The following is a 26207-nucleotide window of genomic DNA, read 5'->3' as shown; positions in this document are numbered from 1 at the left end:
TGGAAGGGGAAGGCCTAGAGGACAGCGGGAAGGCAAGGGCCCCAGTCCGGGCCCCTCTGGAGAGACCAGGCCCCGCACAGAGATGCTGAGTCCAGTGTTGGATGCAGGAGCCTGTGCCAGGAGGGTGGGCTGGGCCCGCTGTTAATGGAGCCCGCCTATGCCTTTGAAGAGGGCAGTTCCTGCCTGCCTGCCCGCCAGGCTAAGGGTTAATTAGCCTCAATCAAGGTGGCACAGCCTCCCTCCACCCTCTCCCTCAGGCTTGGAAGGGAAGAAAGGGAGGCAGGCGGGCAGGCAGACAGGAAGGACCTACCCCAGCGGCACACACAGTCTCTCTTGCCCTTGCTGTCCTGTCCAGGGTCCAGGGGGCCTCACCCACCACCCACCTTGGGGGTGAGCAGGGTCCAAGTGAGCCGGGACACAGGGGCGAGGGGTACTTAGCCGAGGAGGAGCAGATGGGACACCTCACCCCAGCTCTGTCTCCTTAGCTGGCCCCCACACCTCTTCAAGACTGGAGGCCCCCCCACACCTCTGCCTAGAAGCCCTCCTGGGTTCATGCCTCAGCTCAGCCCTTAGCACAGGGTAACAGGCTCATCTGCTTTCTTTGCTCTGCTCTCAGTGCTGGGAAGGGACCAAGGCCCACTCATTACCGAGTCTGGGCTTCTGGCGCAGTGAGCTGCACTTGGGTGGGCTCCCGGTGGGCGGGAAGCGTGTCTCTGTGGTGGAGGGCTCCCACCTAGAGGGGAGGCAGGCGGGAGCCAAAAGGAGGAGTCTACACAGAGTAGGGAGGCAAAGGGGCTCCTCTGGTCAGAGGTCTTGGGCTTCAGAGCTGAGGGGTCCACGTCCCAACCCAGACCCAGACCCAGCCCGCCTGGCCCCAGCCCTCACGCTCTTAGGACAGAGGTCAGCCTGTGATGGGGAGAAGGTCAGCAGCCCCGGGCTACAGGCGTGAGGAGTGTGCCAGCCACAGGCCACCGCTCCTGCCAGATCCCACCAGCGTTAGAGAAACCGCCAAGGGGGGGGCAGTCTGGCTGGAATGCGAGGGCGGCAGATCATTCTCGAAGCCACCAAATATTTATGGAGCACCTACTGTGTGCCAGGGGCTGCCGTGGTGGGCTGCAGACGTGAGGCTCCGGCTTCCAGCCCAGAAGGGGAGACGGACAGTAAGCAAGTGGGATGAGTGCTTGAGGACAAAGGGGAGAGCCTGGGGGGGGGTCCTGGTGGGGGCGACAAGAAGGAGCAGAGAGGCTGAGTCTGGGGTTGTACCTGCAGGTGTCAGAAAGCCACAGAAGGCTTTGGGGTGGGGCAGGGCTGGCCACATCCCCCGAGGAGCAGACCAGAGGCCGGGGAGGAGGCTGGAGCTGGGGTGGCAGGGGACAGCCGGAAGCAAGTCTTATTGACCGTGGGAGATGGGGGAGAATTGAGGAAGAGTCTTGAGGGACGAGCACGCCCACCGCCCGCCCATAGGCTGGTCATCGTGGTGCTCATAGGCGTGAGTGTGGCCTGGATCCCTGTCCTGCAGGACTCCAATAGCGGCCAGCTGTTCATCTATATGCAGTCAGTGACCAGCTCCCTGGCCCCCCCGGTGACCGCCGTCTTTGTCCTGGGCATCTTCTGGCGGCGTGCCAATGAGCAGGTGGGTGGGGGGTGGGGAGGGCTGGGGCACACTGGACATGGGGGGCAGGCTCCGTCCTTTTCCCGTGGACGAGCTGCGTCTGTCCCGTCTCCCCCCACTGCTGCCTGGTGTGCGTGCCGGGGGATCCCTGGCCTCCCCCTCACGGTGCACCTGCCCTGCCTCGTCTTCCCCAGGGGGCCTTCTGGGGCCTCATGGTGGGGCTGGCAGTGGGCGCCACCAGGCTGGTCCTGGAATTCCTGCACCCCGCCCCCCCCTGCGGTGACCCGGACACGCGGCCGGCCATCCTCGGCAGTATCCACTACCTGCACTTTGCTGTCGTCCTCTTTGTGCTCAGTGGACTCGTGGTCGTGGCTGGGAGCCTCCTGACGGCCCCCCCCCAGGGGGTTCAGGTGAGCCTGCCCTGGCCCCTGACCCTGACCCCTGGCCTTTCCCAAACTTTGACTCTGGTCCCATTCTGACCCCTGACCCTCCGCGACTCCAGAATTTTCTAGCTCTGGCCCCTGTCCGTTTTTCGAACTCAGCTGCTCACTTTCCATTCCGTGGCCCTACCCCTGTCTGGGCCCAGCCCTGACCTGCCACACCCTTATCCCGATCATTCTCTGCAGATCGAGAACCTTACCTGGTGGACGCTGGCACAGGATGTGCTCGTGGGAGCCAAAGCAGGTGCGCGTGTGGCCCTAGGCTCTGACTCCCGACTGCCACCCCAAGGAGTCCTGGAGGTGGGGGCACTAGGGGTGGCCTTGTGGCCCTCACCTGTCTCTCTCCTCCTCCCCCCTCCTCCAGGTGATGGCCAAATACCCCGGAAGCACGCTTTCTGGGCCCGCGTGTGTGGCTTCAATGCCATCGTGCTCATGTGCGTGAACATTTTCTTCTACGCCTACTTCGCCTGACGCTGGCCCTGGGGGCAGGAAGGCCAAGCCCTTGGAGTCCTCAGGTCCCCCTCGCGCTCGCTAACAAGGACGCCGAGGCCCGGAGAGCTGTGGACTCCCCTCACGACTCCATGGCCAGTCAGCGTCCAGGGACTGGCTGAGCCACAAAGCAGGAGCCCTGGAAAAGTAGGGGGGCAATGAACGGAAAGAACGTGATCTTTCAAAAATCGCACAAAGTAGGCCTAACGGCAACAAAAATTAGATTTTTGATGAACATCTTAATACTCATTTTACTGTTTTTATTTTGAAAACACGGGCCCAGGTCAGGAGCAGCTCAGGACTTGAAGGGTCTCCGGCCAGCCCTGGGGAGATGGGAGAGCCGACGGCCCCCTCCTTGGGCTCTTGCCCGCATCCCCCCTGCTCCCAGCTGCCATGAGATCTTCCTCTCCCTCCCTGCTCATTGCCCCCCTCCACCACCAGCCTGGCATCCAAAGCGCTGAGTCCCCCTCACTCTTCCTGCTCCCAAAGGTGCCCGGGCTTGGGCAGGTGCCATTGCCCTTGACCTGCTGCTGATTGTACATTCTGCGTAGACACCCCACTCTTCTTCAAGCCAGGGTCCTATTCCATATGCCGTTAGACCTCCCAGTCCAGCCATGGCCCTGAATTCCCACCTGGCCTGTAGTTTCCCTGAGTCCAGGGGCCCCGGTCTGGGCAGAACTTGGACCCCAGCACATGAGAGCCAGGGCAGACAGGTCGTCCAAGTGGCCGTGCCCCGGGTCTGCCCCACGGAACTTGTCCATCGTGTCGGGCCTTTCGGGAGAGGAGCAGCCACCTCTGTGTCTTTCGTCACTGCCCTCCTCCTATGGGCCTCCAGCCCCCTCCCAAAATGTCCGTGGTGGGGCAGGGGTGTGGGACACCCAAGTGGAGCCCGAAGTTTCATGGGGCTGCCAAGAAGTCGGTCTCCACCCGGAATCAGTCCATTGGTCCAGCCGACAGGTGTGCAGCCCCGTCCTGTCCGTCACCACTAAGCCACCTTCCCAATAGCCAGCACTCCTCAAGGGGCCATTTGAGGGTGGGGCAGGCAGGCCCAGCAGATGGTCATGAGCCCAAGGTGAACCCGTCCACCATATGCAGCCCCCAAATGCTTATAACATAGGAGTCCTCAACTCTCCCTGAGCTTGGCGGCATTCATGGTTGGACGGGGAGGGGAGCTTCTGCCGCTCTGCCCCAGGGCACCCTGCGGCCGGTAGCCAATGGGAAGAGGCCAGCGGGAAGCCCTGGGAGCTCCCCTTGCCTGGTAGGCACTAAACATCACAGTGGTTCTTGGGCCCCGAGGCCCGTCCCAGTTTGTTCAAAGCAGCGGGTGCCCGGGCCCGGCAGTGAGGAGGCCCACATTCGGGTCCAAGACCCTCGGCTGAGCCCCATGGGTCCCGGGGACGGGGCGTCCACGTCTCCTGTCTGGACCTCAGTGTCTGCTGGGTGCATGGTCTGCCGGCTGTGCCCCTGCCCCCGGGCGCCACTCCGGTCACAGCTGCACTGGCTGGACATAGCTCCGAGGGAAGAAGCCGACGCGTCCGCACAACCGGCCCCGCCACCAGTGGGGGTCGAGGTGCTCCAGGACCTCGATGATGTCACCGCGGTGGAAGCTGAGCTGTGAGGAGTCCTGGGCCGAGAAGTCAAACTGGGCCTGGGCAAAGCAGGCCTGCGGGGACTGCGAGGGGAGGAGGTGATTAGCGGGGATTTTTCAGGAGACCCCAACAAGATTGGCCGTGGGTGGGAGGGCAGAACCGGGCTTGAACTTGCTTCTCACTCCAAATCCAGATAGATGGCCACGCCACCCCATGAGCCCCCAGTCGCCTGCCCCTTGAATGTCTGCAGCCCCGAGACTGCGTCTGAACAGACCAACAAGACCGTACGCTCCACAGGAACAGACCCTATAAACCGTAAATGATGTGTAGCTGAGATCAGACTTGACTGCTGACTGCTCTTGCCCTTGACCAGACTTTGAGGGACAGGATGTCACCCAGAGCTGCTCCCAGCTCTCAGGCCTGGGTTCCATTCCTATTTATACCTCAAGGCAACCTTGGGTAAGACCCTGCCCTTGTGGGACTTGGTGTCCCCACCTGCAAATGGCAGCTGGACAAAGCTCTCCACAGGCACGTCGGCCTGGCGCCGTGACGATTATACCCAGTGTCCCAGCCCTGCCTGCCCCACCAGGATCTCTGTTCTGAGCCTGTGGAATCTTATCTGGGATGGGTGATAGGATCAGCAGACAGGCTCTAATTAGCGGTTCTCTGCCCAGGAAGGAGGAGGCGGTAGCATGGGTCCCACAGGGTGGGTGACCCCAGGGCCCAGGCCGGAGTGAGGCAGGGGGCGTGGGGAGCCCTCAGGCAGCCCCCAGCTCCATCCTGACTCCCGCCCCTTCTCCGAAGGCAGAGCTGGCCCAGGCAGTGGAGGGGAGGGGATGGAGGTCGGGGACAGAGGCTTGAGAGCTCACAGCTAACCCCGCCTCCACGGTCAGGCTGAGGACGCAGAGCGTCCTGGGGGGACAGAGAGTGCACTAATGGGGGTCTCCCAAGGTACCCTTTGACTCTCTTGGCACATGACACCCCAGGGCTCATTCTCTTGGACATCAGGGAAACTGAGGCCAAGTTGAGGAATGAACTGACCCTGAGGTCACGCGTGGTGGGAGTCTCGAACAGGCAGGACTCAAGCATCTCTGTGGCAGCCCAGCAGCCCCTCCCCAGGATATGCTCGCTGTATGCTCTGCAGAGCCCAGGCTCACCTGGGCGGTCCTAGGGTCCTGACCTCTAGCCCCAGGCCTTGCCGACGCCCCCCCCCAAAGAAAACAGCACTTGTTGGGGCTAATAACCCCGTTGGCTGGTGTCATCATTCTAATCACACCCTGAGCCCGGCCAGCACGTCGCCCACGAATGCTCCTTACACTGCCCCCACCCCACCCAAGGCCAGCTCCTGGGGACAGAAACCAGGACGGAGCCGACCCTGCAGGTGGTCTTGGGGGACCCTCAGTTTCTCCACCTGTACAATGGCCACGATGAGGCCCCTAGCTCAGTGCATGGCACCCAGGAGGCTCCGCGGCGTGTAAGGACCTTCAAGCATTCAAAACGCACGGGGTACCTACTGTGACCACGCCCGAGGCCGGGAGCCGAGAACAAGCCAGATACCGGGGGCCCCCTGCCATGTCCACTCAGTTCCTTCCCTGTCTTTCCCTCTGCGTTTCCACCCTCGCTTGTCTTACTGCCGGGCCACCAGAATAGGACTTCGGAGCCGGGGCGGGCCCCCTCCTCCCGCGAAGCGGGGCTGCGGGGGAAGGAAGCGAAGCCACGCCCACGCCCCGCCCCAGCAGGTGTCGACGCCCCTGCAGACACAGACCGTGCAGAGAGGCTCCCGCGCAACCCCCCGCCCCGCCTACCTTGAGCAGGGGCTCCTCGTCCCGCAGGAACACCTGCCGCTGCTTGGCGATGGTCGTGGTGCGGTAGAAATCCACCAGCTCGTTCAGGGAGTTGAACTTCTCTTCCCACAGGAAGTACTTCCCCGAGGCCTCGCGCAGCACCTTGAAATGCTGCACCTGGTCGCCGTAGCTGGGGGACAGGAGACCCCTGAGCCCAGACCCAGGGTCCCCGGGGCCCTGTCCCTGCCCGCACAGCCCCAGGGCCTCCCTCCTCACCCCCACCTGGAAGCCGGCCACTCTGGCTCCCGGTGAGACCTGCGGGCAGGAGAAGGGGCAGGTCCGGGAGGGCAGGGTCCAGGCCCACTGACCCGGCAGGATGTGAGACCTGGTGAATCCCCCTGAGCGGTGGCTATGGAATTAAGGGTGTGGGCGCGGGAACAGGCCCCCTTGGCTGCTGTGTGACCTTAGCAAATCACTGAACTTCTCTAAACCTCCGTTTCTTCATAATGGTCGCTCCTCCATTCTGGATATGTGTTCAGAAGATGCAACACTAAATGGGTTCCTCTGAAAGAGGGGGTCAGACAGCTCCTCCTTTCCCCCAGCCCCCACCCGGCCCTCGCAGTTCCACTGAGGAGTGAGTGCTAAGACCATCCCGATTCAAGCAAAGCCTGCCTGTATCTTGGGTGCTTCCTGTCTCTTCCTGCCCCCTACCTCAAGAACCTTCTATGGCTCCCCATTGCCCTCCAGATAAAATCTTAACACCTCGGACTCAAGATCTGGCTCCGGTTATGTGCCCAGCCTCATTTCCTTCATACGCCTCCTATGCTCTTGCCCGCATGCCTCATGTCCCATGCCAGGACAGGCCATGACCGATTGGGACTAGAGGTGGTGCCGGTGTGGGTTGGGACAAGGGGCAGCACAAACCACTGGGATTCCCCTCGCTGCTGCAGGGGTGGCTGGGCCCACTGCATGGCCCAGGAGGTACAAATTGGGCCATTGGTACAGTGGGGAAACCGATGCTCCAAGTGCAAACCATGACCTTCCCAGGGTCACATGGCCGCAAAGCCAGAGCTGGGGCCACATCTGTCAAGGGCCTCTGGTCAAGTGTCATTCTACCATGCTCCCCTTTTGGTTCTCATCGTATAACAATAGGAATAATAATTATTCCAATTGTGGTATTGATAACGTCCCAGACTTTGTCATCCCCAATCCAGGACGACTCCCTGGGCTGTGATCCCCAGGAGGCCTTCCCTCTCTCAGCCTCTGTGCCTGGCCGAATGGCAGCCATCCTTCCGGGCTCTGGTCAGCGCCCCTGGGCCTCAGCGTCCTCACCTGCCCAAGGAGGGGGAGGGGGAGACTGCCAGCAGCTGCAGGAAGAACACAGAAGAGCCCCAGCTCCCCAGTAGGAAGAAGCCAACCTGGCGGTGGGGGGGGTTGCTGGTGGAGCTGAGAGCCCTGGAAGCCCGGGGGGGGGGGCTGTGGGCGTGGCCAGGCATGTGTGTCGGGGGCACAGGCTGGCCACTGGGCACGCACTAGCCCCTCTGCCTCCCGAGCCACAGTGGTCTGGAGACTTGACAGTAAAAAGGAAAAAAACACCTCCTGGGTTCTAAATTTAAACCTTGTTAAACAATTTTGTAAGCTGGGGTTTGCCTGCAGTCCAGGTTCCTCCAGGCCCACAGCCCAGGGTCTTGTAAGGCCCAAATAGGAGCGGGGTACTGTCATCAGCAGCCCCCTAGGCATCCTGCTGTCTCATCCCTGCCTGCCATTCACCTCCTCCACCTGTCAGCCCTGGGCTGGCATGCTGCTTTGGTAAAGGCTTAAGATTGAAGATTGAAGACAAAGAATTGTTCAAGGTATGTGTGTTGGGGGGGGGCAAAGTGGGATGGCCCCGCCCTGCCCATGTTAAGGGGTCCAAACCACACAGAACCCTTCTCTCTCCACTCAAACATATCTCCCCTCCAGGCCTTTGCATACATGATTTTCTCCAAATTCTTCTCTAGTTGAACTCCTACTCATACTTCAAAACCCAGGTAAAATGGCCCAACTCAGAGTCAGAGGTCTCCTTGGGTTCCTCAGCCCTCCATACAGCCTTCTCTTAACCCACTGACCCTAATGGCTTGCACAGAAAGGGTGGCAGGACTAGGCCCTGAGGGTATAGCCCAGTTGGGAGAGGCTGGACACAGAGAATGGAACATCAGGGCCCAAGGCTTATGTGCTTTCAAAGTGGCCTGTTCCTGAAAACCCTCTCCTGTTCGCTCTGAGCTACAATTCCAGCCCTCTAGGGGTCCTGACCCTGAAACAGACCTGACCCCCTAAGACGTGTCCAGATCTCAGGGCAGCTTAGCTCCAAAGGGAGCCAGTTCCTCCGCCTGCTCCCCAAGAGGCTCTGGGAACAGGTGGAGCAAAGATCTCCAAACCTGAGACAAAGCCGCTCGTGTGCTGTCAGCAAGCATTGTTCCCAGGTGACTAAGCGGCCGGTGCTGTCAGCCAGGGGCCATGCAGGTCTGTGTTCCTGGAATGGAACTAGGGCAGGCAGGTGGAGAGTGCTTCCTGCCCTGTCTGGCCTGCCGCAGCGTCCCAGAGGCCACACACTTTCCTTGAGGCATGTCTGAGCCCGATGACTCCCGAGTGCCCTGTCGCAGCCAGATCGGGGTGGCCCCAGCTCCTAGACTTTGGCGGGGGTGCAGGGTGAGGAGCGTCTCTCAACCCAAGGCTGGGCAGGTGAGAAGCCAGGAAGACAGGGACCCCAAGGACTCCGTGTCTGGGCCACCCGGTGCAGAGGCAGAAGGCTCCGACTCTGGACTATCCCCAGGGAGGAGTCTGGGGTGGGGCGGCCCCTCCCCTCTGGCAAAGGGGGCAGAGAAGCATATGGTAGGTTTGTGAACGAGATCTCAACCCCCAAGTGACCACCTGGAAAGTTAGCCAGAGCGAAGTATTCCCTGATCACACAGGAGGATCAGCGAGTAGAGAACTGGAGATGAGACAGGAAAGGGGCCGGAGACCCAGGACTTCTAGAACCTTCCAATCTGAGAACTGGAGAATTCTCAAATCGGGGAAGCTTGCGTGGTCCAGCCCCTTGCCTGGGTGTGGTACATAGTAGGTGCTCAGTAAATGGCAGGTCTCGTCCCTTCTCCCACTTGTCCCAACTTCCTGTCCTACGGTGAGGAGAGGGGGGCCCAGAGAGGAGAGAGGCCTGCCCACAGCCAGGGGCGGCCGTGCTGGTGAAAGACGGGCGTGGCCCCTTCTGATCAGTGACCGCACCTGTCTGAGGCCAAGCCGGGCCATCTCCATCAGATGACCCTAAGGTCTCAGCATCTGGGACAGCTTCTCTCTCTCTCTCTCTCTCTCTCTCCAGCCACCCAATCTGCCGGCCTCACGGGGGCCCTTGCCTGTGATCTCCCCAGGAGCACCGTCCCTTTCCTCTGCCTGGTCTTGGCCTTAGCCATCCTTCAAGGCCCACATGGAGCCTTGAGGTGATCTGAGAGCCCCTTAGACCCTCGTGGACTTTCTAGACCTGGGCCTGCATATCCAGGTGTCTGTCCCTATCGTGTCTGAGTGTGCATGGGCGTTGGGGGGCGGGGGGGGAGCTGGGTCTCTCTCTGCTCTGCCAGAGTGACTGCACATGTGGGTCCCTTTCTTCGCAGCCATGGGTGTGTTTGTCTGTGTGTGACCCCCACGGCCACCTACCCAGGGGGCTGAGGGCCAGGGCCTGGCCTCTGTTACAAAAGCCTCAAGGACCAAGTGAGGCCTGATGCTAGCAGCAGTCTGTCCTGCCCAGCAGGTTTTTCTGGCCTGGTGGTGGCAGCAGCTAAAGGGACAGGGGGAGCGCAGTGAGGATAAAGAAGGCTAGGGTAAGGTCAGGAGCCCCAGGACTGCCCCAGCTAGGGCTGGTGGTGGGCCCTCCTGGGCAGAGGCCTGCGTGCAGACTGCCCAGTGGGTGATCTTCACGAGGCATGGCCCTTCTAGCATCAGTTTTCCCATCTGTGAAAAAGGCAGGGGTAAAATACATGGACAGCAGCAGGCGTGAAATAGAATCAAAGTGGCCTTGGCAGGGACCTGCGGGTCTTTGGGACTCAGGAAAGGTGCATGGAAGGCAGAATGGGTCTGCCCGGGCACAGAAGGTCAATGGGCACTTGCTCTGCGCTTCCTTGCTGTGTGACCTTGGGTAAGTTACTGCACCTCTCTGAGCTTCCGTTTCCTGCAAGACGGGCTTCTGGGGATGGCTCCCTTTCCCTCTCAGGCTTTGCCTGCATCAGGTAGCACCCTCCACCTTCTGCCACCTCTTCTGTCCTGCTTCATTTTCCCAAGAGCCTTTATCATCTCCCACGATTCTATATAATCTGCTAATTGTTTCTTGTCCATCCCCCCAATGGAAATGAGTGCCTAAAGGACAGGGAGCTTTGTCCTGTTTTGTTCATGGCTGCATCCCAAGCACCTGGGACAAGGCCTGGTGCACAGAAGGTGCTCAGTCACCAGAGCAAACACACGTGCATTGACTCCAGGGCACCTCCGGCCTGAAAGGAAGCAAAACACGTCACTTAGGACCAAACTGCCATTCACAGCAGAGGAGTCCACAGCAGCCTGGATGGGTGTGTGGGGCAAAAGTCACATAGCCCAGGCGCTGCGCCCCAGCCTTGTTCCCTGGTCGGCTGGCTGCCAGCTCCCCTCCCTGCAGGTGGAGGGGAATAGCCCTCTGTAAACTCGTAAAGGGCAGCCAGCGTGGCCACCATCGCTCCACGAGGCAGCCCGAGGCCCATAAACCCACCTTTGACAGCTTTATGGGGCTTGGCGTGAGCATGCGGGAGATGCCACGTGTCGTGGGGTCAGAGTCCCCAAGAGCCAAGGCAGCGAGGGCGGAAATGCTCTCATGCGTGAATCTGCACAGCTGTCACTCTTCTGGATGGCCCCTGGGTTCCTGGACTTCAGTTATCATCTCCAGGTTGTAGATGAAAACATTACAGCCAAGAGAAAGCCAGGACCTGCCTCATAGCAAGTTCTGAGCAGTCAGGGCGAGAGCTGGGTCCCCGGCCGCTCCATGTCACTACCTCTTCTCTAATAGCCCTGGATTTGTGGGACAGGGGGCTGGGAAGCACCGTGTGGCATTTTGGAGCACTTACTATGTGCTAGGCGGCATACTAAGCACTTTACAAGGATGTTCATTTTACAGACGAGGAAACCGAGGCTCAGCGGGTCACTTGCCGAGGATTTTACAGGTAGGAGGTAACAGAACTGAGATTCTTGTTCAAAACCCCGCACTCCTAGCCATATACGCCCTCTGAGTCTGTTTCCTACTCTAATCCCTGCCGGGTTATCCTTCAAGGGCCACTGAAACACCCCCTTGAGAGACAATGGGCCAAGAATGGAAGCAGGACCTAGGAGTCCTGGCTCCACTGGGACGAAACCAAAGGTGGAGGACGCCACCTGGTGACGCTGTGCGCAAACGACAACTAGCTGAACCCGGGAAGCTCCTGCTGGTTCTGACCTTGGGGGGCTTGGCCCGGATGCCTTGGGGGAGGTGCCGAGGGGCACTGCCTGAAGGACACTCCCAGACCTCCTCCCAGGACATTGGTGCTACCTCCCCTGCCCACCAACTGCATCCTTTCACTGCCTGTCGCTCCTCCTGATCAAACTTGCTGCTATCCAAACCCACCCCTCACTGTCCCAACCCCGGATCTTTGCACATGCTGGTCCCTATGCCTGCATAGCCTCTCTTTGTGCATCAAACTCCTACTCAGGCTTCAGGGGCACACACACACACACGCACGCACGCACGCACACACACACCCTCAGTAGGTTGAGATGCTCGGGTCTAAAACTGCGCATGTGCACGGGCGGGGCTGCAGTTACAGAGAAACGCCAGTAGAGGGCAGTGCACAAGGCCTTAGTGCGCTAAATTCAGGCGGTGTGATCAGTTAGCAGAGGAGGGAGTGGGGTTAGGGGGGCTAATCCTCCACCCCCCCACCTACCCTCAGTTCGGGCTGCAGAAGCTACCCCAGTGAGTCCCCTGTGCCCCTGATTGCTGGGTGATCTTGGACTTTGGAACTGATTCCAGGAGGCACCCGAAGCTGGCCCAGCCCGCCTGGTGGGCGCCATTCCCAGACGACCAGGCCCTTGGACAGCCAGCACGTGGAAAACTGCCATTTCCTGCTTTTGCAGGGACCCCAGAGGGAAGTGGGGGCTGGGCTGTGCAGGCAGGAAGGTGACCGGGGCCACTCCAGGTGTCCACAACCATAGGTGGGGGTGGGATCAGGACTAAGAACGCACAACGTCTCCCACACACATACACACTGACAGTACTCCCATTTTTAAGATGGGGAAATAGAGGCTCAAGTAGGGCCAGAGCCATTCCCACCCCCCAGGGTAACCAGCCTGTTCCCCGTGGGTGGGTGTGTGTGGAGGAAGTGAAAAGAGCCCACAGCTGCTTGCAGAGCTTGGAGGGGATCAGGTAAGTGCCGGGACCTGTATTCACATTGGATCATTTTTACACACCGCCTCCCCAGCAGCCTTCCTGACCACAGCAGTCCTCCCCACACGGGTGCCGCCAGGCCCAGATGGGGAGATCAGCACCGCACAGAGCCCTGGTGTGCAGAGTCCACACCACCATCTGGAACAGAAATGGACCAGCCAACAGCGCACCAGTCACAGAGCTCACCCCAGAGTCTGGAAGGGCCTGGAAGGCACCGACCCACCTCCTCACCCCCAGCCCCTGCACTAACCATCAAAGGGGTCCCGTGTTCATTCATCCTTTGGACAATCAAGCCATCAGCTGCAAACCAGCCTGGCCCTAGGAAAACAGCCTCTTAGCAGCCACGCCGCCCAGCTCCAGGGTCCAGCACCGTGGCTCCTTCCAGTGGCAAGCTTGCCGCCCCAATTCCGCTCTCAGCGACAGTGAGCACCTTCCCCATGCAGGCTCTGTGCCCACTGCCCACAGAACCCCTGACAGTTGATATGGCTGCTGGCCCTGACTTTGGGCACTCCCTGTTCCAGCTGCTTGTCATGCCTTCAGCCCCCACCACGCTCCCAGATGCCATCACCTCCTGCCTGGCTCCTCTCTGGCCCATCATCCTTCCTCCTCATAGCAGCCAGAGGGATGGGCTGAAAAATGGAAGCCAATCACAGCTGCCCCTGCTCCGGACCCTCCGTGGCTCCCTATTGCTCTGAGAGAAAACTCCACCTCCTTGTCGGGATCCGTCAGCCCCATCTCTTTGATCGTATCCCCCACCTCTCTCCACCTGGCTTCTCTGCTCCAATCAGGCCACCTCCTGTGGATGCTAACGTGCCCCAAGTGCTTCCTACCTCAGGGCCTTTGCACTGCTGTTCTGTCTACCTAGAAGTCTCTCCTCCCGGGTTCTCATTCCTAGAGACCTGGGCAGCCTCCACTTCCAGGTTCAGACCTTTGTTCAAATGCCACATCCTCAGAGTGGCCGTCTCTGACCACCTTGACTCCTGCGGTATGCCTTCACTTCCTTGTTCACTGTCTGTCTCCCCCGCTGAGACATAAATCCCTAAGGGCAGGCATTTTAGTTCCTTTACTGTCATTTCCCCAGCCTCTAGAACAGCCTGGCCCATGACATGTAGCTTAATGAATAGTCCGTGAATTTCTGCATCTGTGTCCTACTGTTCTAGGACTAAGAATAGGAAAGACAGACCAGACCCCTTCACCCCCGAATTCCATTCCTGTTTTCTACCTTCCAGCCCGGGTTTCCCCATTTCCCCATGTGTGGCCTTTGGGATTGGGTTCTGCCCTGCCTAGAGGCTGCTACGTCCTGCCTGAGGGGCTGCCTGTCACCAAGCCAGACCCTCCCAGCACGGCCACCCCGCTGCAACGTCGGGCACTATTCTGATCATTCTAAATCTATGGACTCAAAAAATATATACATTGACTTATGTATTCCTTGTAATGACTCATTTCACATCAGAAGAAACAGGCACAGAGAGTTTAAGTGACTTGTCCAAGGTCACACAGCCAGGAAGTGGCAGAACTAGAATATGAACCCAAGCAGCCCAGCTCCGTAGTCCATCATCTCGTTTACGGTACCATGTGGTGAGACCCTGTCTGCAGCACATCCTGGACACCTGCCCTTGGTGCCTGGTGCCCTCCTGCCCCCAGATGCTCCCATCACCTCAAACCCTGGCATCCTTCTTTCTTCCCTCAGGAGGAGTGCTTGGTGGATCCTTACTGCTCATAGAATACCAGCCAAACCCTTCATGCTGGCCCCTGAGACCTTGCAGTGGACCCAGGCCTGCTTTCCAAACATGGTCCCACGGCTCTGGGCCCCACCCTGGGGTGCATGCCATTCCCCAACCCCCAGACAGTCCCCTGCTCCCAGGCTCGGGCTGCTTCTCCTTCAAGGAAGCCACTCCCTCTACCTGGGTCTGTGAGCCCATGCCCTGCGCTTCCAGGTTCAGCTGTAATGGGGCCTCCCTGCCCACCCTTCTCTGCACTACCCCCCCCCCCCGGGGCAGAACCCACTTCACGGAGACCGAGAACTCCCCTGGGGAGCTCTCACTCTCCCGGATCAGGAAGGCTCCCAGGTGGTTCCGCTTCATCAGAATCTCTTCGGCCAGCTGCCGGGAAATCCTGCCCGAGTACCACCTGTAGGGAGAGGGGGCAGGTGAGGGCAGTGGGAAGGCCAGGCCGCCCCCCTCCCCATGTGCCAGGCACCCCACGTCACTGCTCTTCACCGCAGACCCGAGACACAGGAGATACGATTGTACCCATTTCACAGACGAGGAAGCTAAGCACGGCGACACAAAGCTCCGAGCGCAAGGTTACACGCTGCGGCAGGCAGGACCTGGGACCCAATCCCAGCATTTTGGTTCCCAAGTGCAAGCCTTTCCCACCATGCCAGGCAAATATCCCCTTAGGAAAAGAGAAAAATCAAACCTTAGTGAACCTCCACCCAGCCAACCCCAGCTGAGCTCTTCCGTTTTAGATGATAGATTCTTAAAAGTGAAAAAATATAACAACGGATGACAAAAGCAATAGCAGCTTTGGTCTAATGAGGAAGGCTCTCTCCCTGCACCCATTTCACAGAGCCACAAACTGAGGCCACCTGGAGTTTTTTCCGCCAGGTACGAGTCCCTTTTCTGGCTGAACATGGAACTGGGAATGCAGAAGCGCCTGGCAAATGCAGAGTCTTGCAAGACCCCCACTGCCCTCCAACCCCCAGTGCCTGGCGGCGGGAGCGAAAAGCTGGGACTCATCTTCTCTGCTGGTCCTGCCTATCTTGCTGTGTGGCCAGACAAGCCCCCGGCCTCTGTAGGCCTTGCCAGCCCTCGCAGCGTCCCAGTCTCTGACTGGGCCCTGTATTGTGCAGATGGGGAAACCGAGGCCCAGAGCAGGCAGAGTCTCATGGTGGTACCATGACCCACCAGCGGCGGGGGTCTGGAGACTCCGTTCCTTGTAAAGCTTCCCTTCCCTCTTTCAGCAAATGTTTCCTGAGTCTGAGCTTGGCACCAGGGGCGGATGTGAGGTGGGACTTTTCCTGTTGTCTCAGGATGTTGCCGAGCCCTTGAAGCCCAGGGAGGGGGGGGCAACAGGTGCAGCGGCAGACGCCCACCCCACAGTGTCCTGCCCTGTCCACACTCCCCATGGTGTCGCCTGCCAAACGGGAACACTGGGATTCGGCCCTGGGGCTTTTTTCTGGCGACTCACAAAGGCCTGTGTAGGGTGGGCTGAGCCCCCAGATCATGGTCAAGTGATGACTGAGGGGAGCAGGTGGATACACATTCAGCTCCTCGGTCTCCGATGGAACATTCTGGAGAGACGGTGCTGTCTCCCCGCCCTCCCCGGTACCTGTCCCCGCCAGCAGCAGCCCTGCCAAGAACACACCCGTAATGACTGGCTCCTTCCCTCCCTGTTCACTTCCCACTCCCATGTAAAGCCCTTGACCTCCCTGCATCTGGGGAGCCCACCCCAGAAGTGAGGCTTCACCCCCTGCCGCCCCCAAATGGGTGGGGACCCCGGAGCNCGGGTGGGGAGCCCGGAGCCTGTCTCACAATGGGTTTCCCGGGAGGGGAGGCGGTGAAAGAGGGTTGCTGAGTGTGGGGGCTCGAGGCAACCATCCGGATAGCTCAGCCCAGGTCCCTGGAGTTTGGGAGGCCTGGATGGAGGCTTCCAGGCCAGAGGCTGGGCTGGGGGTGGGGAGCGGGGAAGGGAGCTCCTGCACCCGAAAGCCCCTGGCAGGACACAGGTACAGGCACCATGCAGGAGCAGGGACCCAGTGGGGCCCCGAGTGGGTGTTTCCTGAGGGCCTGGGTGTCTCCAAAGAACCCACAAAACCCCACAGGAGGTGTCAGTGTGTGGGCGACCATCACCCTCAAAGGCTTTCACAACCACACCCTCTGAGGAGCCCAGCCCTGCCCCCATCGGAACAAGGCACGGCTGGTCCTCAGGCAGCTTGAAGGACGGAGTGCGGGAGCAACTTTCCCGAAGCCCCCAGAACCTGGCTGTCTCCGCCATGCCGGCGCCACTCTTCTCGGGGTCACCTCGTATCCTCCCCCATTTCACTGATGTGGAAACTGAGGCCCGGAGAAGGGCAGGGATCCCCCAAAAGTTTGCCCAGCAAGTCCCTGGCTCTTATAGCACCCCCTCCCCAGGCCTGGTGGGCACAACCCAGCAGCGAGGGGGGCCCGCAACACAGGGCCGTAAATCCCATGCTGACGCTCGCCAGCTGTGTGTGCCTGGACAAGCCATTCCACCTCTCTGTGCCTCTGTCTCCTTGTCCATGAGACGGTGATGATAGCACCCGGCTTCCAGGGCCCCTGGGAGATTGGGGACCCTGAGGAACTAGCCCATGCCCCTCCCCCCGCAGCACTCCCTTAGGCCTGTTCGCTGCCCTCCCTGGCAAACTTCTACTCTAACTCCCAGACCGGGCGAACCATGCCCTTCTTCTGGAAAGAGCTCCCTGCCGCCCACTGGCGCACAGCTGGGTGGGTGGCTCCGGAGCACCTGGTCTGCCTTATGGCTCCCCCAGGGGCTCCCTGGCCTGGCAGGGGAGACAGTGGGTCCTCGGGGAAGGAGCGGGGCTGGTGTAGGCCGAGTGAGGCCTTCTGGGACCCCTGGGGCCTGACCAGCTAAGTCAGATGCTGAGCGGGAGATCCCCCCCTGCTATTTCGGGGCCAGGGCAGGTGCTGAGGTTAGCCAAGAAGGCACCCGGGCATGGCCTCCGGCAGGTTGGTTGGAGGCCTGAGCCCTGTCCCCACTCTGTCCCACACACCACTGATCAGAATTGACCCCAGGGACCGCAACGGCCTCGGACACCGGGACCCTCCACGGCTTCCAATGGGTGCAGTCTTATCTCAACCACCAGTAGCGCCTGGAGAGGCCTGGCCTTGCCCTGAAATCCGCTCGAGGCTTCCCAGCAGCTTTGGGCCTTCCAGCCTGGGCCGGGATATTTCCTGCCCCTGGGGGCCTCTCCCTGACCCCCCGGCCCTCGGGAGTCACTGCTGCCTGGGCTCACTCCCTGGGCCGCCTGGCATCTCTCCGTGTCTCTCCCCTTGTGCCCTCCCTTAACTGACAGAAAGACTATAAAAGGCCAGAAGGGCAGACACCTGCCCCCTGCAACACGTCATGGAGGGCCGCTGCGGGGCCTGGGTCTGGGAGCTGGAGGCCGCGGCCTCTGTGTGGGAGGCCGGGGATGCCTGGGGCCCTGGCAGGGGAGTAGCTGGGGACCCAGGTGGGATGGGGCTTGCCCAGCACAGGAAGCTGGAGGCAGGGGCAGCTTTAGAAATAACTCGAAGACAGATAAAGAGGAAGCACCCCCCAGACCCTGCCTGGGCGCTGCACCTCCCTCCCCTTCCACCCCATAGTCCCACACACCTCGTGGCCTCCAGTCTGTCCCCCTCCAGCCTGCGTGGCCCTGTCACGGTCCTCCACATCTGACTGAGTCCCTCCCCCGCTCAGCCACCTCCATGCTCCCCACCGCCCCGGACCCGCCATTTGAGGCCCTCCTGCCGGGTCCCGCTGTCATGGGTTGGCCTCAATGTCCTCCCTGTCTCCTCTCCCGGGAGTGCCTTTCTCTTTTTCTACCTAGCTAACTCCTACACACCCTTCAAAACCTCCTTCGTTTCTGCCTCTTCCGAGAAGCCTTCCCCAGTTACCTCAGTGCTGACTGCTTTCCCATCTTGGGCTTTCTTTAGGTCCTTTCTCTCCCCCAGGATAGGACCGTTCCGACCCCAGCCGCTCCTCGTGTGTCTCCAGCATCACCCGGGCCGGCCCCCTGGGGCTGTGGCTAGTGTTTGATGAACGACTGCGTGCACGGCTACCTCTGCCACCATCTCAAGCAGATCCAGTCGGTTTTTTCATGGGTTCTTGGCCACTGGGGCCTGTTCTGGGGCTGGGCTCGGCCCCCGCCATTCCCAGGGCTGCAGGCTGGGATACTTACCTGCTGCGAGCCCGATGGGGTCTTCCCTAGGCCCCGCACGTGACTCCTACTCTGCCCCGATCCCGGGGCATTGGTCCGCTCGGCCAATGGGCGGCTCCCCACAAAACCCCAAAGGCAGGGCCCGCGGGATCTGTTCCTGCCCCGCCGTCACCCCCCCATTGTCCCCCCCACTACTCAACCTCACACAAGGTTGAGCCAGCCTCTTAGACGGAACGCTAGAATAGTCTGCAGATTGAAGCCTCGGCCCTCCTCGTGTTACAGATAGGGAAACTGAGGAATAGAGAGAGCAGGACCCCCCCAGAGACCACACGGCAGCCAGTGGCCCAGCCAGCCAAGGGCCTGGGGCCCTGTCCCTCCTGCGTGTTCCCCGGTGTTTCAGATCCTCAGTGGTGTGGCCTGGGCTGGCCCTGACCCTGCCACTGTTTGGTCCTCACATCTCTGTCCCCTGCCTCTGCTCAGGGTAGAAATGGGGGTCCCCAGGCAGAAGAACGAAAGCCAGAGCGATGAGTCCCCGTGCCTAAGGGGTGTGCCAGGCCCCGAGCTTTTCAGGCAGCGCGGCTCAGCCTGGGCCAGGCCAGGTGGGGACATCGGGCTGCAGGGGCTGGGGTGGGGGAGCCTTGAGGATAGGGCCGGGGTGGCAGCCACTCACGGGTGGGGCTTGACGCGGATGTAGTTCTTGGGAATAAAACCCTCAGCGCCTCGGAGCTCAGCCTTGTACCAGTTCTGGTCATCTTCCATGTTCAGGATCTGCGGGCGGGAGAGACACGGTCACTCGGTCACCGAAGGGGGACAGCTGCCACCTGCTGAGGTCCTGCTGTTCAAGGACCCATTTCACAGAGGAGGGTTGGGGAGCTGTCCAAGTTCACAAGGGGTGTCTGATGTCACAGTCCTGCTTGCTTACGGGCCTCAGGACACCCTGTCCCCAGAAGGGTCACAGACTCCCCAGGTTGGACAGCTGGGGACCCAGAAGAGGTGTTGGTCAGTGGGTTGAACTTTGGGGGGCTGGAGCTGGACTCTCAGGATATCTCCCTCAGACCCCTCGCAGACCATGCAGTCTTGGGGGGCAGATGTGGGGTGCCTCTGTGCCTGAGCAGGGGGACTCCACGGCATTTGTAGGCCAAGCACTGAGCCATGCGGTGGAGGTCTGAGGTCCCCCGGAAGGTCGGGGAGCCCCAGCCCCAGCTTGGTGCCTCCTGGTGAGAGTTCGCCTGGGATCACTTGCATTTACACAGCCCTTATCATCTGAGTTCAGGGGTGTCATTTCAGGGTAGTGGGGACTCAGGCACCAGGGAGCAAATAAGGGAGGCCTTTGGCCTACAATGAGGCTGAGGCAAGGCCTGCTCAGGTCACATGGGCCCCTTGTCCATGGCGTGAGGCCTCTGCAGCCCCACAGGTGGGCTGAGAGGAACCGAAAGGGCTCGAGTGGGGTGGGCGTTGCAGTGGGCGAGCAACCAAGCGGCCGCACGGAAGAACGGGCCGGGCCTGGGAAGTGAGTAGAGCATGAACCTTGGGGCTCCTTCCTCCTTTCCCTGGGCCAGCCTCCCACATGGCCAGCTCATCACCAAAGGCTAGTTCACAGACGGGGACCGTGAGGCCCAGAGGAGGCAGAGCCTGCAGAGCAAGCCAGGACTCTGGGCTCTGGGGTTCTTGGCTCAGCTGCTCTAGGGGAGACCACGGCCCATTAGTGTTTTAACCCCACTCCACCTCGCACTTGTGTCTGGACCCACGGCCAGGGGGGAGCACGCGCAATATTGGCTCAATCCTAGAGGGTATTTGCTCCCCCCGCCCCCCCCAGAAATGGGAAAAAATCAGATATACGAAGCATCCCAAGTGAGGGCATTGGAGGAGCAAAGGCTCGGGGGCAGGCCAATGCAAAGCCGTCCACTTAGGTCGGTTTTGCCAGGAAGAGCTGAGATTTGCTCCCTCGGGCCCAGGCCTCGCGGGCAGGCACCCCCTTATCTGTCTGCCAGGCCCCGTTGAGCTCCTTCCTTCCTGACTCTGTAGCCTGGGCAAGGTCAGCGGCCCCAGGGGCGGACGGAAGCAGGTGGCTGACTCAGGACAACTTTTGCTGAAAACAAAACAAAACAATTCCCCAACATAATAGGACACTTAAAGCCTATCAGCTGCCTTCCAAGGCCACCGGTTCAAGGAAGATTCTGGGGAGCCTGGGGCTACCCTGCTCTGTCTGCTTCTGACTCTCTCCATAGTCTTGGCCTCAGTTTCTTCATCTGTGAAATGGGCACATATATGGCCTATGCTGAATGTGACAGTGTCTTAGAACTACGAAGTCCTGTGTGGCCGTGTGAATGTCCTATGTAGAATAGAATCTTTGTTTCGTTTTATTTTGTTTTGTTTTCCTGTCATCTCTGCTCCGAGGACCCAGAAATGTTCTCATTGGTTACATGAGCTGAATTCTGAATTTTTTTTTTTAGATGGTATTTATTTATTTGACACAGAGAGAGAGCACAAGCAGGGGGAGCAGCAGGCAGAGGGAGAGAGAGAAGCAAACTCCCCATGGAGCAGAAAGCCCGAGGTAGGGCTCCATCCTAGGACCCTGGGATCATGACCTGAACTGAAGGCAGGCGCTTCACCGACTGAGCCCCCAGGTACCCCAGGAGATGAATTCTTAATGTTCACATTGTCGAAAAGCTACAGACCCCCTGAGGCATGAGAATTCGCACAATGGAAAGAGACCAGCTCCTCCCTAGTGCAATCCACACCTTGGCCTGCCCCCAAGCCTTTGCTCCCACTGGGCCCTCCACCCAGGATGCCGCCCTACCCCACCGTTCCCTGGCCGGGGCATTCACTTCTCAGCTATGCCCTGAGCACCTGCCGTGTGCCAGACCCATGCAAAGGCCTAGCAAGCCAGCAGGGAACGAGGAGCTTACACCGTGGTGGGCAGAGGCAGACAATAAAGAAGGAAGGCAACCAGTTAACGGGTAATTTAATACAGTGGTTAAGTGCTCTGAAATAGATGAGGATGTCTGGTCGAGGTCTGGGGATTGTCCACAGGGGGAGATAGGGTGGTCAAGAAAGTCCTCTCTGAGGAGCTGATGCGTGCACTAGGGCCCAAGTTACAGAAAGGAACTGGATGTGAGAAGATGTGGGGGAACAGCGGCCGAGGCAGAGGGGACAACCAGTGCAAAGGCCCTGAGGTGGGAGCTGTTCTCAGAACAGAGAGGAGCCAGTGTACTGGGAGCTGAGGCAGGAGGCCAGAGCTGTGAGGTGAATCGAGGAAGGCCAGCAGGGTGAGAGGATGTAGGTCTTGGATGCCATGGGAAGCAGGTCATATTAAAAGCCGAGAGAAGCCGTGGAGGGGCATCCGGGGAGGCCCAGGCCCTGAGTCATGGCTGCTGTGTGGAGACTGGGATGGCTGGGAGCAGGGGGAGGCGGGGCGGCGAGGATCTTCTGTCCAGGGTGAGCGAGGGAGGCTCCAACCGGGCAGGCGGTGCGGGTGGTGGTGTGGAGAAGTGGCCAGGGTCTGGATAGGTGTCGGCAGAGTCACTGACGGGGCTCAACGGCAGGCCCGGCATGAGACAGGTAGGGAGCGGCCAGGACGAGTCCAGGTGTTGGCACCTGCTATCGTGGCCATCAACGGCCCTGGGAATGGCTGTTGGGGAGCAGGTTGGGGGGCTCAGGAGCGACTGCATTGGGTCCGAGGTGCCATCGACCTTCCCTCTGGAGATGCCGAGGAGCCTATTGGCTCCATGAGTCTGGGTGCTGGGGGCCAGGTCATCCCCAGAGAGATGGGATGAAGCCACCCCCCACCTCCCTCCTCCAGCTGGGAGCAATGGGGTGCTGTGCACCCAGAAGTGCCTGGCCCGACAGGGAGGGCGCTTTGCTCCAGGGAAGTGATGTTTGGGGCCATTTGTCCAGAGTGGGTGCCCCTGCCACCTAGGCTTCCTCCAAGACCAGAGCTCAGGCACTGGCCGGGATGGGGGGGTGGCGGGAAACACTCACTGGAAGAGTGAATGGGACAGCTCTAGGAGTGCCCCCGTGACCCCCCAGCCCAGCCAGGTAAAGGAGGGCCAGCAGACCTACACACCACTGCCTTGGCTGGGGAGAAGAGGGGACACAGCGTGACATCGCAGTCGCGTTTTTACGGTTCTACAGAGAGAGGGATTCGCAGGAGTGAGGCGGCTGAGGTCACCTCGGGGATAAAATTTAAGGGGGTGTCAAGAAACTCAGGCATCAAGATAAAGAATATAAGACAAGATGTTAAAAAAATCCAATCAATGCAAAAACTCTGATTATGTTCGTGAGGTAACAATAACGTATCAATACCAATCCGTTCACGTAACAACGGTAGGGTGCTAATCGTGTCAGATGTTCCCCCCTGTGTTATCTCCTTGATTTTTCTGTAAATCTAAAACGGTCCTGAAAATTAAAGTCTGTTTAAAAGCTAACGCAGGGGGTGCCTGAGTGGCTCAGTCGGTGGAGCGTCTGCCTTCGGCTCAGGTCACGATCCCGGGGTCCTGGGATCAAGCCCCGCATCAGGCTCCCTGCTCAGTGGGGAGTCTGCTTCTCCTTCTCCTCCTTGCTCGTGCTCTCTGTCTCTCTCTCTCAAATAAATAGAATCTTAAAAAAGAAGAAAAGAAAAGAGAAAAGGAAAGGGGAGGGAAAGAGAGAAGAGAAGAGAAGAGAAGAGAAGAGAAGAGAAGAGAAGAGAAAGAAGAGAAGAGAATGCTTCATTTTTCCCTGTGCACCATCTCCATCGGACAGACTGTCTGTTACTTATTCACCTGCTTTGTGTGGCCCTTGTCTGCCACCAGAATTCAGCTGCATGAGCAGTGCCTGCGCCCATTTTCTCCTTGCTGAGTCGTTACTGCCTTAGCTGAGGACCACAGACACACTGAGTGCTCCCTGAGTCCCCAGGAGAGAACACGCATATATCCCTGATCATGTCTCAGTTTCCCAGAGGCAGAATTTCTGGGTCACAGGACATGGATATCTTTACGTCTTTTTGTATGTTCCCCAAGTTCCCTGCGAAATCACTGTGTCACTTTACCTGTCCACCACCCCCATGTAAAAGTGCACATTTTCCCACATGCTCAATAACCTGGGAGATTCTTTTTAAAATAAAATTTTGCTGATTGGCAAATGGAAAACAGTTACTTGCTTTAAGTTGCATGCTCTGTTATTGGTGAAATTGGGCGTTTACTTGCTTACATTGCTTCTTTGGCAATTTTCCCATTCATTCCATTCGCCCACTTTTCTATTATGCTGTTTGTGATTTTCTTGTTGATTTATAAGAGCTCTTTACATATTAAGGACATTAACATTTTGTCACGATTTTTTTGTTGTTGTTTAAGCCATCATCATTTCTTACCTAGTAGACCACAAGAGCCCCTCTCTGCTTCCACTCCTGTCCCCTTTGTTATCTTTTGAAAATGTAAATCTGATCAAGCTTTTTTTCCCTGCTGAAAATTCCTCAGTGAGTACACCTCAAATTTGGAATGAAATACAAATCTTTCACAGGCCCTGCTTACCTCTCAACATCATCCTTAACCTCTTCTTCTCACTGCACCTCAGCCACAGACCTTTCAGCTCTTCAAACATACTAATATGGTCCTGCCTCAGGGCCTTTGCACCAGCTGTTCTCCCCACCCCCACACACACCTGGTGCTCTCTTCCCCCCGGCTCTTTGCATGGTTGATTCCTGCTCATCCTTCAGGGCTCAGCTAAGGTGTTATCTCTCTCTCTCTCTCTCTCTCTCTCTCTCTCTCTCTCTTTTTTAAGTAAGCTCTACGCCCAGTGTGGGGCTCGAACTCATGACCCCGAGATCAAGAGTCGCATGCTCCACTGACTGAGCCAGCCAGGCGCCCCTAGGTCTTAACTCTTTTGAGAGACTGTCCTGACCACCCTATCTGAAGCTCTCCCCCTCCTTCCCACCCACTGTCACTCTCATTCCATCTCCCTGTGTTGATTTCTTCAATCCGTTCATCACCTCCTGAAGTCACTCACTCTCTGGAATGTCAGCTCCCAGAGGGCAGGGACTTTGCTTGGTTCCTTGCTGTAGCCTCAGCACTTAGGACAATGCCTGGCCCAGGGTATGTGCTCCATAGCTTGACAAATGCTTGCGGAAGGAAGGAAGAAAAAGGCATGTCTTCCCACTGCCTGACCTTTCTCCATCATTCTTGGAGCCTGAAAGGTCCCCTCCTCAGTCTCTGCGGACGGACATGGGATGCAAATCCCACTGGGAGCGATGCCCCCTGTTTCAGCTAACACTTTAATCCTTCTGTCCTTCCTTCTTTCCTGCAATGCTCATCATGCTTTACTAGGAGCCTAGTGTGGGCCAGGCCCTGCTTTATGTCCTGGTGCCCCAGTGTGGTCCCTGCCTCACGAACTCTCTCCTTCCTTAGCGAGCACCTCTGTTAGAAGCAAACACGCCGGGAGTTGCCTAATACTTTAGCCAACGTGAGTGGGAAACGTGACTCATCTTGGGTGGGGGTTATGGGCACAGGAATCTGGGAGGGAAGTGGAGACGTCATAGTCTTTACTACAACTGCTTTGGGGGACCCCCACTGACCCACCCTGTCTGCTGCTGGCTGATTACTCTGAGTCTTAGCTGGAGCCCACCAGTTACCCCATTCCTATTTCCTCACTGTCTCCCTCCCCACCGAGCCCCAAACCTGGGTCTAGAGACCCCAAGCTGCTCTCAAAGCAGTCAATGAGGCCTGTGAATGAGACCTGGCTCTCACAGGATGTCTCGTGGCCTGGCTAGGTCGTGCGGGTGCTAAGCCTGGCCCCGTCCCCGGCTGGCCACATGTCCCCCGGGCCCCCAGCCCATAGTTCAGGGGTCGCAGGTGCTAGTGTCCTGGCAGAGAGAGGAAGGGGATTCCTTAAGGGCACATGGTTCCTCTTGGGAAGCATCACGCCCCCCAACCTCAACCCAGGCTGTTCAGTCTCACGGGGACAGAAGGAAGGTTCCGGAATCAAGCCATGGTATGACGTTCTTCTCCCTTTCCTCCACACTGCTGGGAAGCTCCTTCTCTACACTGAAATCACAGTTCTTTCAGCCACCCTAGCGTACGTGCCCTTCACCCCAAAAGCTTTTCTATCCCTCCCTCTCTCTTTTCAAGTGTCTTTTCAAACTCTTCCCAGGAAAACTGGGTGTTGAACCAATTCCTGACAGGCACTATGCCAATGTCTCCTTGAATCCTCACAATGCATAGTTATCTCCCCATTTCCGAGATGGGGACACTGAGGCTCAGTGGGGGGAGGCGGCTTGTCCAGAAGCACACAGCCGATACCTCGAGAAGCCAGGCCTATCCTCCTCCGGAAGCCGGACCCTGTCTGGGGGGCTGGCCTGGGCCCCTGATTCTTAATAACTGCCCCTACCCCCTGCTCCACGTGGGGCCAACTCAGCCCATCCCAGGCACCCTACCTTGAGTGTGTCCCCCTTGTTGAAGGCCAGCTCATCGCTCTCCGTGGCCTGGAAGCTGTAGAGGGCCACGGACTCCATCCCGCTGTCCCCGGGCCCCTGCAGCTGGGCTCCGAGCAGGGTCGGCTCTTCCTGCTTCCTCTGCAGTCGAGGACCGTCTTCCTTTGTTTTGAGAGCGCGTTGTGCTTTTGAAGCTGGCCCCGAGGGAGGAGAAACAGGAAGCAGACATGTCACAGACACGGCGAGCCTGTGAGCGGCCTGGCCTCTGCCTCAGACCCCAAAGGCCAGGTATGGCTCTTGGGGAGTCCCCGGGCCACCCTGGGAGGGGGTCCCCTCTTCTACCCATGTCACCGATGGGATACGGAGGCTTCCAGAGGACAAGAGCCTTCCTGGGAGCTCAGGCAATGTGTCTCATGGTCCCAACCACCCCCACCGACTTGCCAATCTGCCCTCCACGTTTTCTGAACTCCAATGCCTCTCAGGACCCCCACCGGCCCCTTGCCTGACATTCAAGGCTCTT

At 59.0% G+C, this 26207-nt stretch overlaps 2 protein-coding genes across 2 annotated transcripts in view; one reads left to right on the top strand and one right to left on the bottom strand.

The window, feature by feature from the left end:
* LOC117796997 (sodium/glucose cotransporter 5-like) overlaps nt 1-2533 on the top strand; it is a 32072-nt gene extending 29539 nt beyond the window's left edge. The window contains exons 5-8 of the mRNA XM_034647288.1: nt 1465-1633; nt 1807-2022; nt 2239-2296; nt 2417-2533. Coding sequence (XP_034503179.1) covers nt 1465-1633; nt 1807-2022; nt 2239-2296; nt 2417-2523 — 550 coding nt within the window. The 3' untranslated portion in view covers nt 2524-2533. The remainder of the gene's footprint in view (nt 1-1464; nt 1634-1806; nt 2023-2238; nt 2297-2416) is intronic.
* Nucleotides 2534-3868: 1335 nt separating this feature from the next.
* GRAP (GRB2 related adaptor protein) lies at nt 3869-25867 on the bottom strand. Its single transcript, XM_002923128.4, has 5 exons — nt 25691-25867; nt 18953-19050; nt 14388-14510; nt 5936-6104; nt 3869-4213 (listed from the first exon to the last, which is right to left on the bottom strand). The coding sequence occupies exons 1-5, from the start codon at nt 25766-25768 to the stop codon at nt 4028-4030; spliced, it is 654 nt and encodes a 217-aa protein (XP_002923174.1). The 5' UTR covers nt 25769-25867; the 3' UTR covers nt 3869-4027.
* Nucleotides 25868-26207: the final 340 nt, after the last annotated feature.

The sequence above is a fragment of the Ailuropoda melanoleuca genome, chromosome 17 (assembly GCF_002007445.2).
Source record: "Ailuropoda melanoleuca isolate Jingjing chromosome 17, ASM200744v2, whole genome shotgun sequence".
NCBI classification, from domain to species: Eukaryota; Metazoa; Chordata; class Mammalia; order Carnivora; family Ursidae; genus Ailuropoda; species Ailuropoda melanoleuca.
Note: the sequence above shows the minus strand (reverse complement) of the source record. Positions and strands in the feature narration are given on the sequence as shown.

Coding starts and splice junctions, on each gene's coding strand:
- GRAP (XM_002923128.4), bottom strand. CDS start 25,768: ATGGAGTCCGTGGCCCTCTACAGCTTCCAGGCCACGGAGAGCGATGAG. Junction 14,511..18,952: donor ATCCGCGTCAAGCCCCACCC/GTGAGTGGCTGC, acceptor CTCTCCCTACAG/GTGGTACTCGGGCAGGATTT. Junction 6,105..14,387: donor GAGTTCTCGGTCTCCGTGAA/GTGGGTTCTGCC, acceptor CCTGTCCCCCAG/CTACGGCGACCAGGTGCAGC.